General features: G+C 40.0%; 1 protein-coding gene across 6 annotated transcripts in view; it reads left to right on the forward strand.

Moving 5' to 3' along the window:
- CAGE1 (cancer antigen 1) overlaps nt 1-17411 on the forward strand; it is a 57280-nt gene that overhangs the window by 19522 nt on the left and 20347 nt on the right. For 4 of the 6 annotated variants that reach the window (XM_032593123.1, XM_032593124.1, XM_030314891.2 and 1 more), the window contains 3 exons: nt 1535-1615; nt 1844-1951; nt 17336-17406. In XM_032593123.1, the coding sequence (XP_032449014.1) occupies nt 1535-1615; nt 1844-1951; nt 17336-17406 (260 nt within the window). Of the gene's footprint in view, nt 1-1534; nt 1616-1843; nt 1952-10237; nt 11130-16606; nt 16712-17335; nt 17407-17411 lie in introns of those variants that run through there. The other 2 variants (XM_032593126.1, XM_030314893.1) reach the window with 2 other exon arrangements.

Genomic DNA, 17411 nt, shown 5'->3' on the forward strand with positions numbered 1-17411 from the left:
AAACTCAGTCCTATATTATCAGGAAATTACTTCTCTGAACTGGTGTGGGTAGAAATTTATGCAGGTATTCTGGGGAGTCTCTTTGTCTTCTAGTTCACCTGTAGAGAAAAGGATCAAGGAATAACAGATATGCAGAGAAACAGATACATCCTCCATTTTTTAAGCCACCCTTCAAAAATAGGCCCCATTGATGGGGCACCTGGGTGGCTCCGTTGGGTAAGCGTCCAACTTCGGCTCAGGTCATGATCTCACGGTTTGTGAGCTCGAACCCCGCGTCGGGCTCTTTGCTGACAGCTCAGAGCCTACAGCCTGCTTCGGATTCTGTGTCTCCCTCTCTCTCTGCCCCTTCCCGACTTATGCTCTGTCTCTCTCTGTCTCTCAAAAATAAATAAATAAATAAATAAATAAATAAATAAATAAATAAATGTAAAAAAAAAAATAGGCCCCATTGAGGGTTGGAGCAGGATGTTACAAAAATACAATGTCAGATATTTGTGTTCTTTTGGTAAATTTACTGAAATATTGGCAGGTGAAATGATGTGGTGTCTGTGATTTGACTTAGTGAAGGGGAGGATTGGAGTGGGGAAGAAGACATGGTTGGGGATATAAATGATACAAGATTGGCTGCTAACCGTCAATAGTCGAAGTTGGGTGATAATTAAATGAAGGTTCGTTCAAGTTTTTTCTCTATTTATATTGGAAATTGCTCATAATAATAATTCTGTGCTTCATAGTTTACCTCACTGATTTTTACAGAAGTTTGAATTTTGAAGATTAAGATTTATTGTTATTATACTGAAGGAACAAATTAACAAATAAGAAATGATTATAAATTACACCTAGGAAAAATTGGTAGTTTCTTTTTTTCCTCTAAAGAATTCTGATAGCCTGGTTGTAAAAACAACTGAATATTGGCATAAGCTCCCAGAGATTCCCAAGCCCACCCTCAGGTTCATTGATTGGTAGGACCCGTGGGACTCTGCAAAGGTGCTCGGGGCAAAGTCTAGAGGAAAACAGATTCAAGCTGCCAAGAGTTCCTTCTCAGTGGAGTCACGCAAAATGCACTTCATTTTCCCAGCAATGAGCTGTGACAATATATGTGAAGTTTTTACCAGGGAAGCTCATTAGAGACCCAGCACGCAGGATTTTTATTGGGGGCTGCTCACATAAGCACCTCTGACTAGCACATACTAAAATTCCAGACCGTCCAGAAGGAAAGAGGTGTTCAGTAAACACTATATCTTTGTACAGATAGATGAGGCACAATGAGCTGTTCATAGTACGGAACAATGGAAATCCTCCTGCAATCCAAGTTTCCAGTCCCCGAGGGAGCAATCTGACTAGCAGGCCTTTCTAAGGAGAGCAGTCTCAGATCTGCTGTGTGATCGCTTTTCTGTACATGAGCTGTAAAAACAGTAGATCTTTGGAGACCAGGGATTAGATGGTGCATGATTTGATGATTTTATTATAAATGTTATAGAATGTAGTTTTATTTTGTCTTCTTTTCTGAAATGTAAAATGCTTTTCTTCTTAGCTACTGAAACATAAAGACAGAATCACAGCTTTTAGAGAGTTGATTACTAATGAAAAAGCATTTCAAGATCGAGTTACTGAGGTGAGTGTAATATTTACTGTGCACTGTCCTTAACATACAAAAATACAATTTCAGATATTTATGTTCTTCTGGGAAATGTGTTGAAATCCTCCCAGCTGTATGTTCTATACATCTATGATTCTAGCCATTGAAGATCTCTTTGATTGTTAAACTTATAGAGTATTTATTGTCAAATTTTCCAAGGAATGTGGAAGTGTTGGAAGTGAGCACAAATGTATGTAATCTCAGGTTACAGGCTTTGATTCAGATGAAACCAAGAATGTTGGAGATGTACCTATCTTACTGGGAGCCAAACGGAATAAGTACCACAGTCTGAATGAAGAGCTTGATTGCTTGGTAAGAAAGATCTTTTGTTGGTTTGCTATCCTTTTTATCCATAGCATCATTTTATGGACAAGTTTAAGAAACTATCAACCTTCGGGGCGCCTGAGTGGCTTTGTTGGTTAAGTGTCCAACATCAGCTCAGGTCATGATCTCACCATTCATGAGTTCAAGCCCTGCATAGGGCTCTGTGCTAACAGCTCCGAGCCTGGAGCCTGCTTCGGATTCTGTGTCTCCCTCTCTCTCTGCCCCTCCCCCACTCATGCTCTGTCTGTCTCTCTCAAAAATAAATAAACATTAAAAAAAATTTTTTAATTAAATAAATAAAGGATTCTTTGAATCAAACTTAAAAAAAACTATCAACCTTCAAAAACTTTGTTCATTAAAATGGTCTTACACTGGCACTGTGGCAGTATTATTTAACCACAAGAGTATAGAATTGAAGTTTGTACTTTCAGGTTTTGAAATTTTACATATTGTCCTACCTGATACTGTTTAAAGTAATCAGATTTATTTTTTCAAAATGCAGAAATAAAAAAACGTGCTATTTTTCACAGTGATTGAAGCACATTTATATTTTTGCACATTATTTATTTTAGTAATCTCTACACCCAACATGGGGCTCGAACTCACAGTCCTGAGATCACGGGCTACATGCTTTTCTGACTGAGTCAGCCAGACACCCCACTACCATCATTTTTATATCAGTATATCAATAGCTGTTTATAACAACTATGATTTAGGAGTACTTTGGGAAATAGTTCTTATAGTTTACTTTAGATGCCATCTAAAGATGAAGGCATCACCACAGAAAAGAAGTAGTAATTATGTGACTTAAGGGAGGTGTTAGCTAATGTGGTGGCGATAATCATTTTGCAATATAGAAGTGTATCAAACGAACATGTTGTATACCTTAAACTTACACAGTATTATATGTCAGTTATATCTCAATAAAGCTAGAAAAAAATAAAGATAAAACATGAAAAATATGTTATAAGAAAGTGAAAATGTGAGGTGCCTGGGTGGCTCAGTCAGTTAAGTGTCCAACTCTTGATTTCCGCTCAGGTCATGATCTCACAATTTGTGAGCTCAAGGCCCGAGTCAGGCTTTGCACTGACAGCATGGAGCCTGCTTGGGACTCTCTCTCTCTCTCTCTCTCTCTCTCTGTCTCTCTGCCTCTCCCCTGGTCACACTCACTCTCTCTCTCAAAAATAAATACATAAACTTAAAAAAAAAAAAGTGAAAATGTGATCTTGGTATCTAGATAGTTACAGAATTACAATCCAATTGGATTTTACTATAATGAAAAGGTGATTAATTAATGTAATTTGTTTTTTAATAGTGATTAATTAGAGAAGTCTATAATATTTCTAAATTATTAAAAATTGGCATTCTGCACTAAATTCATAGCATAACCATTCATCTTTAAGAGAGAAGAAAAAGTCCAATGGGCTCAAAAGTTTCTTGTAATTCATTAACTTTTTAATTTAATAAGTTATTATTGACTTCCCAGAAAAGGCTAAAAGTTGTAGTCACTCTGGAGACAGAGAGCTAAATCAAACATGATGCCCACTTCTTTTTGTTTTAATTTAGTGTTTATTTTTGAGAGAGAGAGAGCATAAGCAAAGGAGGGAGGGCAGAGAGAGGAAGACACAGAATCTGAAGCAGGTTCTAGACCCTGAGCTGTCAGCACAAAGCCCAGTGCAGGGCTCGAACTTACAAACCGTGAGATCGTGACCTGAGCCGAAGTTGGACACTTAACTGACTGAGCCACCCAGGCAACCCCCTGATGTCCACTTCTAACATAAATAACTATTCATAAGGGGTAATGGGGAATTCTTTTAAGTTTATTTATTTTGAGAGAGAGCACAGAGAGAGGCAGAGAGGGGGAGAGAAAGAATCCCAAGCAGGCTCCACACTGACAGGGCAGAGCCCAACATGGGGCTCAAACTCACGAACCATGAGATCATGACCTGAGCTGAAATCAAGAGTTGGGCGCTTCACTGACTGAGCCACCAAGGCGCCCCAAAGGAGAAATTTCTTAAAAAGTGATACAGTGACCAGCATCTGTCAGAGGCCATGTTTGTTGAATGAGGAGTTCAGAGGAGGACCAGATGCTGTCCAGGTGGGGGAGTCATGGAACACCTCGTGAAGGAGAATGGCTGGTTATGTCCGACCATAGAGGGATGAGAGCAGACCCTCGGTAAGTTCATTAGTAGTTTCTCTGCTTCAGCATAGAAGATACTGCAAGTGAACTTCATGTTCCCAGCAGTGGGAAGCTGGGAAGGAGAAAGAGCACACAACTGGAAGCATGTCAGATACACGACGTCATTTTTTTTTTTAACGTTTATTTATTTTTGAGACAGAGAGAGACAGAGCATGAATGGGGGGGGGGGTCAGAGAGAGAGGGAGACACAGAATCTGAAACAGGCTCCAGGCTCCGAGCTGTCAGCACAGAGCCTGACACGGGGCTCGAACTCACGGACTGCGAGATCATGACCTGAGCCAAAGTCGGACGCTTAACCGACTGAGCCATCCAGGCGCCCCACGATGTCATTTTTAAAGTGTGCTGTGGCCTACTTGTGCAAACCGTGTCTCAGACCAAATAATTGATGAGGAAGGGACAACTCTTCACTGGAAAAGTAAGCTATTAAAAGCGGAAGAGAAGAGGCATCTTTTCCTAGCAATTCTAATGGCTGCTAAAACCCTACATTCAAGACTGAGGTGGGGTGCCTGGGTGGCTCAGTTGGTTGAGCGTCCAACTTCAGCTCAGGTCATGATCTTGCAGTTCATGGGTTCAAGCCCCGCATCGGGCTCTGTGCTGACAGCTCAGAGCCTGGAGTCTACTTCCAATTCTGTGTCTCCCTCTCTCTCTGCCTCTCCCCTGCTTATGCTGTCTCTCTTTCTCTCTCAAAAATAAATAAACATGAAAAAAAATTTTTTTAAAAGACTGAAGGGGGGGGCGCCTGGGTGGCGCAGTCGGTTAAGCGTCCGACTTCAGCCAGGTCACGATCTCGCGGTCCGTGAGTTCGAGCCCCGCGTCAGGCTCTGGGCTGATGGCTCAGAGCCTGGAGCCTGTTTCCCGTTCTGTGTCTCCCTGTCTCTGCCCCTCCCCCGTTCATGCTCTGTCTCTCTCTGTCCCAAAAATAAATAAACGTTGAAAAAAAAAAATTTTTTTTTAAAAATAAAAGACTGAAGGGGAACTTTCAGTGAATGGGTCAGACTGACAACCACCTGAGCCTGCTGATTAATGTCAACCTCACTAAAGGGGAGACGCACATGCCTGTGCCCCGTGACGTGCCACAGGAAGGACACACACAGCAGCATCTATGAAGCCTTTTCAGCAAAACAGCTGGGTCCGAAAGCAGCTTTCTAGACCTAACTACCTTGACAGTAGATAAAGATATGAATTAAATGACACCATGATAACAAATGCAGAATGTGAAAAACTCTCATCAGTCAACACTGGACACAGGGAAAGGAAGGAAGCGAAGGAATAACGATTATAGACTAAAGGAGTTTGGAGACAAGAAACTAATCAACCAAATGCAGTGAGTGTGTGACACCCATGTATACGTATACAGGTCCTGATTTGAACAAGCCCACTATAAAAAGGTATTTGTGAGGGGCTCCCGGTAACAGCTCAGAGCCTGGAGCCTACTTCAGATTCTATGCCTCCCCCTGTCTCTACCCCTCCCCTGCTCACACTCTGTCTCTCTCTGTCTCTCAATAATAAATAAATGTTAAAAATTTTTTTTTAAATAAAAAAAAGGTATTTGTGAGATAGTAGCAGGAAAATCAACACAGTCTAGGTATAATATTAAGAAGTTATTGTTAATTTTACTAAATGAAATAGTGATATCACTGTGTTTTTAAAGCCCTGATCTGTTAGTGATACATATTGAAAAGTATGTGTGAATGAATTAATAGGATGTCTAGGTTTGCTTTAAAATACCCTAGGAATAGACACTAGGAATAGACAGATACATATTGAAAAGTATGTATGAATGAATTAATAGGATGTCTAGGTTTGCTTTAAAATACCCTAGGAATAGACACTTGGGTAGCTCAGTTGTTTAAGCGTCTGATTTCGGCTCAGGTCATGATCTCATGGTTTGTGAGTTTGAGCCCCACGTCAGGGTCTGCACTGATGGTGCACAGCCTGCTTGGGATTCTCTTTCTCCCCCTCTCCCTCCACCCCTCCCCAACTTGTGTGCACATGTTATCTCTTTCTCAAAAATAAATAATAAACTTTAAAAATAACCTAGGCGGGCCTGGGTGGCTCAGTTGGTTGGGAGTCCAACTTCGGCTCAGGTCATGATCTTGCCCATAAGTTCTAGTCCCAGGTCTGGCTCTGTGCTGACAGCTCAGAACCTGGGGCCTGTTTCGGATTCTGTGTCTCCCTCTCTCTCTTTGCACCTGCCCCACTGGCGCTCTCAAAAATAAATAAACATTAAAAAAAAGTTTTTAAATATTCCAGGGAAATGAAAAGGTGGCCAAGTTGGGGTGGTGGGAGGTTGAAAACGGATGAAAAAACAATGGAAAATGTTGATAAGTTGTTGAAGTTAAGTGCTGGGAACATGGAGGTTCATTTATACTAGTCTCTCTACTTTTGTATGTGTTTGGAATTTTCCCAAATAAAGAGTTTTAGTTGTGTTCTTTGTTTTTGAAGGCAGAAGTATGCTCCAAGAGGCTCATTTCTCATTCTCTAAGGAGCTCTAGGCCAGCAAGACTTGGTCTGCTGGAGCTAAATTTGAGGCTCATACCTCCTCTCCTCCTTTATCTTGTGCTTCTCTTGTGGCCCTTCTGACCCCTTGCTTTTGGTTCTTCTTCACAATTCTGATCCTCTTGTTGCTCGTTTCACCTCCTGACCTCTTCCATCTTGAGACAGCGTTCTTGACCCCAGCTTTGCCTACTGACTGGCTCTAGCACTGTGGTTGTTTAACTGTCAAGTACAAAATGAATCCTGATCCTAGAAGCCCTTGATAAGGTACACCAAAGGTGGGGATTTAGTCAGAGGGAACAGACAGGCGTCTAGTTAACAGTGCTGAAGTTCAGGGGTGCCTGGGTGGTCCCAGTTGGTGAAGTTTCCTATCTGACTCTTGATTTTGGCTCAGGTCATGAGTTCAAGTTCATGAGATCAAACCCTGAATCAGGCTCTGCGCTGACTGTGCAGAGCCTGCTTGGGATTCTCTGTCTTCCTCTCTCTCTCTCTGTCCCTCCCTCCCTCAAAATAAATAAATAAACATTTAAAAAAAAACAGTGATGGGGCACCTGAGTGGCTCAGTTGGTTGAGAGCCCGACTTCAGCTCAGGTCATGATCTCATGGTTCGTGGGTTCAAGCCCCGCATGGGGCTCTGTGCTGACAGCTCAGAGCCTGGAGCCTGCTTCTGATTCTGTGTCTCTCTCTCTCTCTCTCTGCCCCTCCCCTACTCGTGCTCTGTCTCTCTCTCTCTCTCTCTCTCTCTCAAAAATAAATAAATATTAAAAAAAAAAACAGTGATGAATTTTAGGGTTCAAGTTAGGCTAGTTGTAATGATTCTTCAGGGTCCTCCTAGATCCCATCTTCAGTAAAATAGTAATGTTTTTTTTTTTTAAGTTTATTTGTTTTTAAGGAGGGGGAGGGGCAGAGGGCAAGGGAGAGAGAATCCCAAGCCTACTCCATGCTGTCAGCACAGAGCCCAAGGCAGGGCTTGATCTCACAAACCATGAAATCACAACCTGAGCCAAAACCAAGAGTCAGACACTTAACTGCCTGAGCCATTTTAGTGCCCCCAAAATCTTTTTATAAAAATAAAATACTTTTACACCAGTATTATAGAAAATATCCTTTTTTTTTAAGTTTACTTATTTATTTTGAGAGAAAGTGTGAGCAGAGAGAGAGAGAGAATCCCAAGCAGGCTCTGTGCTCTCAGCACAACAGAGGGCTTAATCCCATCAACTGTGAGATTATGACTTGAGCCGAAATCAAGAGTCAAATGCTTAACTGAGCCACCCAGGTGCCCCTAGAAGATATCCTGTAACCATAATTATATAATAGTTGAAGACTAAGAACTGAAATACTATTCTAAAACATCCCACTCTACTGTAACACTCACTGTATTAGATGAAACGTTAATTTATTCTTTTGGTAGTCTTAAAAGTTAGAAGTTTATTTCTTCTCAAGGAAATGCTCAGAAAGTAGCAAATTCGCTTCATTTTCATATTCATCTCCTATAGTCCTAAAAATAAGGAAACAAATATTATATAAGGCATAAAACTACTACTCTAGGAAAACTTTTCTAAGTAAGCCAAAAGAAAATGGTCACAACCCAATGTCATATGGTTCCTCTGAACTATTAAATATACCCACCAGTTCCTGGATTTGGATACAGCATTTCCTTGAGTAAACCTTACAGTTTGTGGGCCTCTCTGCCACTGAACCACCAACCTCCTGAGGAAGATTCTGGGCTCACTGGAACTCAGGTCACACAGATGGGCGGGCTATCCAGTTGGGCGGAACACTTGCTCCTCAGTTTCCACAGGAAGATATCGACCTTACCATCTGTTTCCTTGCCCTCTCCAGCACCCAGGGCATTCATGGGATACTCTGCTCCCTTTCCTCATCTTTCTGGTTTTGATTTTCCTAAATCCTATTGTGAAGCCAGTGCAAGAAGCAATACTTGCACGACAGATCCTGGTTGCAGGATATAACATCAGTCTATTTGTTGACCAACCTAGAACTTAAGAACTCTTCCATCTCTGAAGAATTATCTGTGCAGCCCTGTCATTCCTCCCAGAGCAATCCACAGTAGAAAATCCATTTCACTTCTTGGTCAAATACGCATATACCCCACGCACAGAAGAAACACTGGGTTTTTATTGTTCTGTTCTATTCCATTTTTGTGCATGTTGGTCATAAATTCATTTCACTGCTTAATAAGTCACAACCTGGATCATGATTATTAGCAGAAAGCTGCTGCTTGAAACATGTTGTCTTGGCCCTCCAAAAGGATTGCTTTTGCCAGGTTGTGTTTCGTGTTATGCCCTTAGCAATCCTAGGAAACCTCTTTCTCTATTTGTTACAGAGAGATTATTGTTTCACTTAGTGCCACGTGGATGAGAACTTCCTTTGAGGCCTCAGGCCTACTAGGAAAAACTTCTCTTTAGAAACAGGTGTGTTTTCATCACACGAATAATGCAAATCATGTAACTGGCCAGATGTCAGTTTTGCTTTAGCTGCCAGGAAGTTCAGTATCAAATGCATGGCTCTGTAGTGCAGGTTTTAACTGTCTTCATGTATGCATCTTGTTCTTCACTTGTTCTGTACATTCTGATTTAATTGCATTTAACTTATATTTTACTATATGTATTCAATCTCAAAACCATGTAAAGAATTGGGAAATCAATCAATCAGCCAGCCTTCAGATGTCCCAGTCTCCTAGGCCATTCATAAAAATGACAGATATATTTACGATCATGGTTAAACGTTATTTCTACCTTGACACACTTTCTCTGTAAGTTGACAGCAGCAGAGCATAAGACAATCCCATTTGAGGAAAAAGTGTTAGTTCAAGCAAAAAAAAAAAAAAATTTTTTTTCTTAGGAAACCTGGAATTATGAACTATGTAGAACCAAATAGCTTGACTGTATTACCAGGACACTTGTACCTCTCATCATAGAAGGCCTCAGTGATCCTCGCAGAGGTGTGTGGGAGGCACAGCAATGGCCACCCAACATGGCAACAGAGATTTTGTGTCGCTTAATGAAATAAAAAATCTAGGCACTTACAGCAAAAGGGACTTGGTAGCTGTGATTAAATCAAGGAAACTTCTGTGGGGATAGATGATTAAATCAAGGTCCTTGGGATGTGGAGGTGGATTATCCTGGATTATCAGGATGGGCCCAATCTAATCTCATGCATCTAGCCATGTCTGAGAGAGCTACAACCTTGAAGAATGTTAGAGATGCAACGTGCTGGCTTTGAGGATGAGGGAAGGAGACCACAAGCCAAGTGACGTGGGCAGCATTTAAAAGCTGGAAAATCTCCCCTAAAGCCTTCAGAAAGGAACACAGCCTTGCTGACACTTTGACCTTAGCCAAATGAGATCCCTGCCAGACTTCTAACCTACAGAAATGAAAGATAATAAATTTCTGTTGTTTTAAGCCACTTAGGTTTGTGGCTATTTGTTACAGCAGTAATAAAAAGCTAATACAAGAGGTATTGACCTTATTTTTTTGGGGGGGGTGGATTTCAGTGCCTCATAATATATTAGGGCAAGTTAATATATTATTAACTTGGAACTATGTCCATAAATCTAGAACACAGGGGGACTGTAAAGGGGACCCAACCCAGGAAATCTTCCTCCGGAGGACTTTATAACTGAGCAGTAACACCTGGTCCGAGGGAACCTCATCCAGCACCACCAGCCAGCTGGCTTCTTCACCTCTCAGTACCTGTGTCCACACAGCATGGAAAGCAGCTTTCCAGGAGGACTTCCTCCTCTACTCTGGCCAAGTGTATAGGGCCTGTGAATAGGGCCAGACACAGGTACTCTTCCTCTGCCTAGCTCAGCCCTACCCTGGGAGTCTGCCTCTTTGAGATCATTGACAAGGCCCCTCGCCACTGCTATAGGTCTGCATTTGCACCACGTGCTCCAGCACACGTGGGCAGACCCCACAGGAAGGGAGGTGCTGGGGAAATGAGAGAGCGTGCCCCTGCAATGCTGTCAGCCCTCGAGCACCCTCCAGATACTTCTTATCTCCACTTATGCAAGGGCTCTGATGCGATCTTAAAAAGTATTTATTTTAAATATTTCACACCAAACTAATATAATAAATAACCCTGTATGTACCACCCAGGTAAAGAAATGAAACATGAATATAGTTGAAGCCCCCTGTGGCTGTCTCCAGTTGCATTTTCGTCCCCTCCACCCAGTGGTAACCATTATCCTGAATTTAATGTTTACCTTGACCATGCAGGTCTGTATTTCCTGCGTATATATGTATCTTTAAACAATGTGCAGTATTGTTTTGTATATCATTTATTATTTTACATATCTTTTTTATTGTACATCCTTTTCTAAGTTTTTTGGCCTCAATCCTATAACTGTAAGGTTCTTTTTTTTTTTTTGTGATAGATGTAGCTGCATTTACCCATTTTCACTCCTATGTAGTATTTTAACATATGAATAAATCATAGCTCACACTAGAACGTTTCAGATATACCGAGTCTTTGTCCACAAACCTTTGCAGAGTTGAAATCATAATGTCTATATACTATTGAATTTTAATTGATATATCACACATTTTTATATGCTACTATACTATCCTTATAGATTGTATATAGATTATATATAATTCTCAATGGCTGCATAATATTCCATAGAGTGAAAATACAATAATCTTTTAGCCATTCCCCTTATTGGATGATTGAGTTCTTTCTGCTTTTATGGAGAAGCTTTTCATTTGTGATTATTTCCTTAGAATAAATTATTGAAGTGGCATTACTGCTTTTAAAGCTATAAATATGCATGTGAATCTTTATGTACATAATCAAATGAATTTCAAAAGACTAACTTTACCTTACAGATATCAGTGTGTTAATGGTGCTATTTCATCAAATATTACCACTTGAAATGTTTCTAACAATTGACCTTTTAGTTTATACTTGTAGTAAGATGAAACATTTTTTAACATACTGTTTTTACAATTGTGTGTGGGGGACAGTCTCACCTGCAGATTTTAATATATACAGAGTTTAACAACTATCTTTTAACAGAGATTTTAACATATGCATTATATTTTAAAGAATAATAATTGTGATAGAATAAATAACATCCTGTTATATGCAGATTCCAAACTGCTTTCCAAGACAAAGTTTTAAATGTTATTGTATATATTCCTAGGCCTGATAACCATCTAAAGATTTTTTTGCTTTTTCTTCAATTTCATGTGTCCCCAAATCTGATTTCTCTTCTACCTTCACCTAGTTATGGAGACTGACCAGGGAGGGTGGGAGGGGTGGGGAGCAGGGGGAGGAGTTTCCCCGTGAGGGCTGAGATCCTCCCTGGGCACAACAAAGGATGCCAAAATCAAAGGACTAAACAAGGCCAAAAACCATGCAGGAATGTCATGGGAAAGACCTAGAAGGGAAGCCACAAGAATCATCGACCAGATAGGAGGATGGGGTGGAGGTGTGGTGGCACCAGGTACAGTACCTATGGATCCAGAAATCTAGGGCCAGATAGAATAGAGCCAAGTGAAGCCTCTTCTCTGTGAACCATGTGGTGAATGGGAGCTCTATCATCGGTTTGACTCACAGTGGTCTAGATCTCTGCTATCTTAAGCCAAGTGCATAGATAGTCACTTTACTACTCTTCAGTTTCTCATACTTCATCCAAATCTACTTTCTTTTAGTGGAGACTTCAAGTGGGTTCAGGTTAGCATTCAGCTCAGAAGTGCTACAGTGTCTCTGAGACATCAAGGAAAAGACACATTAAAGGACACCTTTCATTAATATTATTCAAATATCACATTCAAGGTTATCTCATGGTATCTTCCTTTACAAAAGAAAAATGTTACCACCACTCCATCCTTTATTATTTAAATATTACTTTACATATACTTTTTGGTATGCTTTCATGAAAATGTTTTAGACTTTTTCAATGATTCAATTCTGTCTTCTAAAATTTTTCTTTTTTTTTTTTAAAGCTTATTTGAGAGAGAGAGAGAGAGAGAGAATGTGCATTCAGGGGGAGGGAGAGAGAGAATCCTGAGCAGGCTCTGCACTCTTAGCACAGAGCCCAGTGTAGGACTCCATCTCATGAATTGTGAGATCATGACCTGAGCTGAAATCAAGAGTTGGATGCTTAACCAACTGAGCCATTCAGGTGCCCCTAAAATATTTCTATTTTGAAATTTCTTTTAAACTCTAAAATTTGAGCTTTTAATGAAAAGACAAGCAATGGACTGGGAGAAATTTACAAATCACAGGGATATTTTTAATGTTTATTTTTGAGAGAGAGAGAGTGTGGGGGAGGAGCAGAGAAAGAAGGAGACAGGGGATCCAAAGCAGGCTCCATGTAAAGCCTGTTGTAGGCCTTGAACTCATGAACCATGAGATTATGGCCTGAACTTAAGTCAGATGCATAACCAACTGAGCTACCCAGGTGCCCAACAAATCAAAGATTTGATAGAGGACTTGTGTCTAGAATATGTAAAGCACCAGGGTGCCCAAGTGGCTCAGTTGGTTAAGCGTCCAACTTGGGCTCAGGTCATGATCTAATGTTGGTGTGTTCGAGCCCCGCATCAGGCTCCATGCTGACAGTGTGGAACCTGCTTGGGATTCTCTTTCTTCCCTTCTCTCTCTGCGCCTCCCCCACTCATGCTTTCTCTCTCTCAAATAAATTAACTTAAAAAAGAAAACTTAAAAACATATGTAAGGCACTCTCAAACTCTATAAGAAGAAAATAACCCAATTTATTAAAAAAAATTTTTTTAACGTTTATTTATTTTTGAGACAGAGAGAGACAGAGCATGAATGGGGGAGGGGCAGAGAGAGAGGGAGACACAGAATCGGAAGCAGGCTCCAGGCTCTGAGCCATCAGCCCAGAGCCAGACGCGGGGCTCGAACTCACGGATGGCAAGATCGTGACCTGAGCTGAAGTTGGATGCTTAACCAACTGAGCCACCCAGGCGCCCCGAAAATAACCCAACTTAAAAAGTGGGCAAAAAGGTTTTAATAGACGCTTCACTAAAAGGATACATGGATAGCAAATAAATATGTGAAAAGATACTCAACATCATTGAGATGCACATTAAAACCACAATGAATACCACTACATAACCCATTATAGTGTCTGTTAAAAAGACTGACCACACCGAGGATTGATGAGTACATGGAACAACTACAAGTCTCATATGCAGCTGATGGGAATGTAAAATGGTACAGCCACTTTGGAAAACATTTTGGCAGTTTATTAAAAAGCTAAACATACACCTGCCATTGGTCTACTCTTAGGTATTTACCCAAGAGAAATGAAAGCATATGTTTCTACAAAGATTTGGATGTGAAAGTTCCTAGCAGCTTTATTTATAATCAAAAAGTGACAGCAACTCAAATGTCTAGCAACAGATGAATGGATAAAAAAATGTGGTATGTCCACATGATGGAATACTACTCAGCAAGGAAAAAGGGATGAACTACTGATACACATGCAACCTAGATGAAGCTCAAAATTGTGTGGAGAAGAGCCAGAAAAGAGTAAATACTGTTCGCTTCTACTCTATAAAACTCTAGAAAATACAGACCAGTCAATAGTGACAGAAAGCAGATGGGTATTTGCCAGGGCTCACATAGAGTGGGGAGTCAGGGAAGACAGGCAGACAAGAAAGAGGAATTACCAAAAGGCAAGAGGAGGGGCAGTGATGGATATGTTCATTATATTGATTGTGGTGATGGCTTCATGGTTGTATATATATGTGAAAACAGCAAACTGTACTCTTTAAATATGTGCAATTTAGGGCCACCCAGCTGGCTTGGTCAGTTAAGCGTCTAACTCTTGATCTTGGCTCAGGTCATGATCTCATGTTTCATGGGATCAGGTGCCATGTCAGGCTCCATGCTGATAGGATGGTGCCTGCTTGGGATTCTCTTTCCTTCTGTCTGCCCCTACTCCAATCATACATGCACATGCTTTCTTTCTCTCTCTCTCTCTCTCTCTCTCTCAAAATGGGTAAATAAAAATAAATAATAAATGTTTAATAAAATATATTTAATAAATTGAATAAAATTGTTTAATAAAAATATGTGTTGTCATATGTCAATAATACTCTTTTTTTTAATTTTTTTAACATTTATTCATTTTTGAGAGGTAGAGAGAGAGAACAAGTATGGGAGGGGCAGAGAGAGAGGGAGACACAGAACTTGAAGCAGGCTCTAGGCTCTGAGTTGTCAGCACAGAGTCCCACGTGGGGCTTGAACTCACAGACGGTGAGATCATGACCTGAGCCAAAGTCAGACCCTTAACCAACTGAGCCACCCAGGCGCCCCTCAATAATACTCTTAAAGCAGTTAAACTTTACACACACTTCAGCAGAAACTTAAAATTTTGATTCCTTTTCACTGTAATCCAAAAAACTGCTTTACGAGAGCTATTCCTTCACCTCTAAAACAAATATTTTTTAAGGAATATTTTGCTCTTATTTCTTTAATCTGAGGTTAGCAAATTTAAAAAATTCAGTCAGCAGATTTAAAAGATTTATTACTTTGATCTTGAAAGCCATTAAAGAAATCCAAAACGTGCCATGAAGTCTATAAATGAAAAACAGAAGTGAGAAAGAATTCCACATTGCTTTAGTTAGAGGTCACGAGATACCTGAAGCTCCAGGTGAGGAGTGCAGGGAAGGAATAGAATGGGAAAAGCCAAGCCCTCTGCTAATAGTTGATCAATACGGATTTTAGTCTTCCCCACTTCTAGACCTATCCTTTCAAAAACTTTTAGATTCTCTTCCCCTTGATTCCATCTGTTAAACTGAGATCATAATATCTGTACTCCCTACCTTAAATAACGTATGTAGTCAGAAGAATAGGACCATTAATTTGGTATTGTCCCCATTTATTTACATAAGAGAGAATAAGAGAGTGGCTATTCCTGCAGCAAATTTGTTTTGCTGTTGCTTCTCCTATGGGATTTCACTACAGACATGTAAGTATATCTAAAACATTAGAAGGTTGATGGCCATTTTGGGGGCACCTGGGTGGCTCAGTCGGTTAAGTGTCCAACTTCGACTCAGGTCATGATCTCAGGGTCTGTGAGTTCAAGCTCCACATCAGGCTCTAGGCCGACAGCCCAGGGCCTGGAGCCTGCTTTGGATTCTGTGTCTCCTTCTCTCTCTGCCTCTCCCCCACTTGTGCTTTCTCTCTTTCTCTGTCTCTCTCTCTAAAAATAAACATTAAATTTTTGGTAGTTTTTTGTGTGTAAAACATCAGACCTTAGGTCAGAACATGACATACATTGAGCTGAGCCTTTTTAAAAACTTGGTGTCATTTATGCAAGTTGAGACTATGTATCAAACCTGAAAATGCATCATCAGGGACATCAGTGCTTTACTTCAGATGGGAGCAAATATATCAATGCACTGGTTATAAATGGAAAGAGGATAATGAAGATTTTGGGCAGACGTTTGTTTTCACTAACAAATGTTCAATTATTTGCAAAGGTCTTTCATAATGTTAAATTGGAGGAAGTTATAATTGTGAGTATAAAATTATAAAATTATCATTTCTGTTCCTCTGTTATAAATGCAATCTAACTAGGATTAGTGTCTATTAATTCACTTGTGATACAGCTTGGTTTAAGAGAATCTTGGAATAAGGGCACCTGGGTGGCTCAGTGGATTAAGTGTCCAACTCTTGGCTCAGGTCACGATCTCACAGTTGTGAGTTCAAGCCCTACGGTTCAGCGCTGACAGTGCTGAGCCTACTTGGGATTCTCTCACTCTCTCCCTCTTTCTCTGCCCCTCCCCCACAAGTGCTATCTCTCTCTCAAAAACAAATAAATAAACTTAAAAAAAAAAGAGAGAATCTTGAAATAAAGTATAGGCTACTGTTCTCATTAGTTCTCAGCAACCATGTGTGGTTTTCATGGCAGTTTCCAGGTTAGTATTTTTACTGATGTTTCTCCATAGATCACAAAATTAGGAAATCTTCTAGAGTCAAAAGAAGACCATTGCAACAGACTCATTGAAGAAAATGACAAATATCAAAGATACGTAGGCAACTTAATAAATAAGGTACAAATGTTCTTATAGAAATATTTGTCTTTAAAAACTATGCCAAATATTAAAATAATAGAATTTTGGTGCTACAAAGGATCTGAAGAATGATGGAACACATTTATATTGATTCTTTTCACTTCATAATGACATTATAAAATGCTCCCATCAGCCTTTTAGCTGACATCTAACAAAGAACATTCTGTGTATCTATCCCCTGCTGTTGGCAATTTTAGGTCTTAGTATTACGACTTCATTTTGAGGGTAATTGTAGATCTTTTCAACTTAACATTCTAGTTTACCTTCTGAAAACTGCATTAACTTTAACCAAACAGGCTCTAACCCTTAGCTGATACATCTACCACTTGTGTGGAAGACAACTGGATTATAGTTGACTCACTACAGTTGTCCATTTTCTGACACTTCACTCTTTCTACATGATGAATAGGTACTTTATGATTCTATTTCTATTCATATTCCTGATTTCAAACTGTAAGGAAGATGTTTTGCCTACTGTAAAGCTATTGATGAAATTCACATAATTGAACTTCAACTGAAGAGATTTTTATAAAAGCAAATATAAACAAAAATAAAAATTCTAGAATTTATCATAGAATAATTTTTTGGCTTATTTTTTTCAAGGTTACATCATATGAAGAAATTATCGAATGTGCTGACCAAAGGCTTGAGATATCCCACTCCCATATTGTACAGTAAG

Source organism: Lynx canadensis, chromosome B2, assembly GCF_007474595.2.
Source record: "Lynx canadensis isolate LIC74 chromosome B2, mLynCan4.pri.v2, whole genome shotgun sequence".
NCBI lineage: Eukaryota > Metazoa > Chordata > Mammalia > Carnivora > Felidae > Lynx > Lynx canadensis.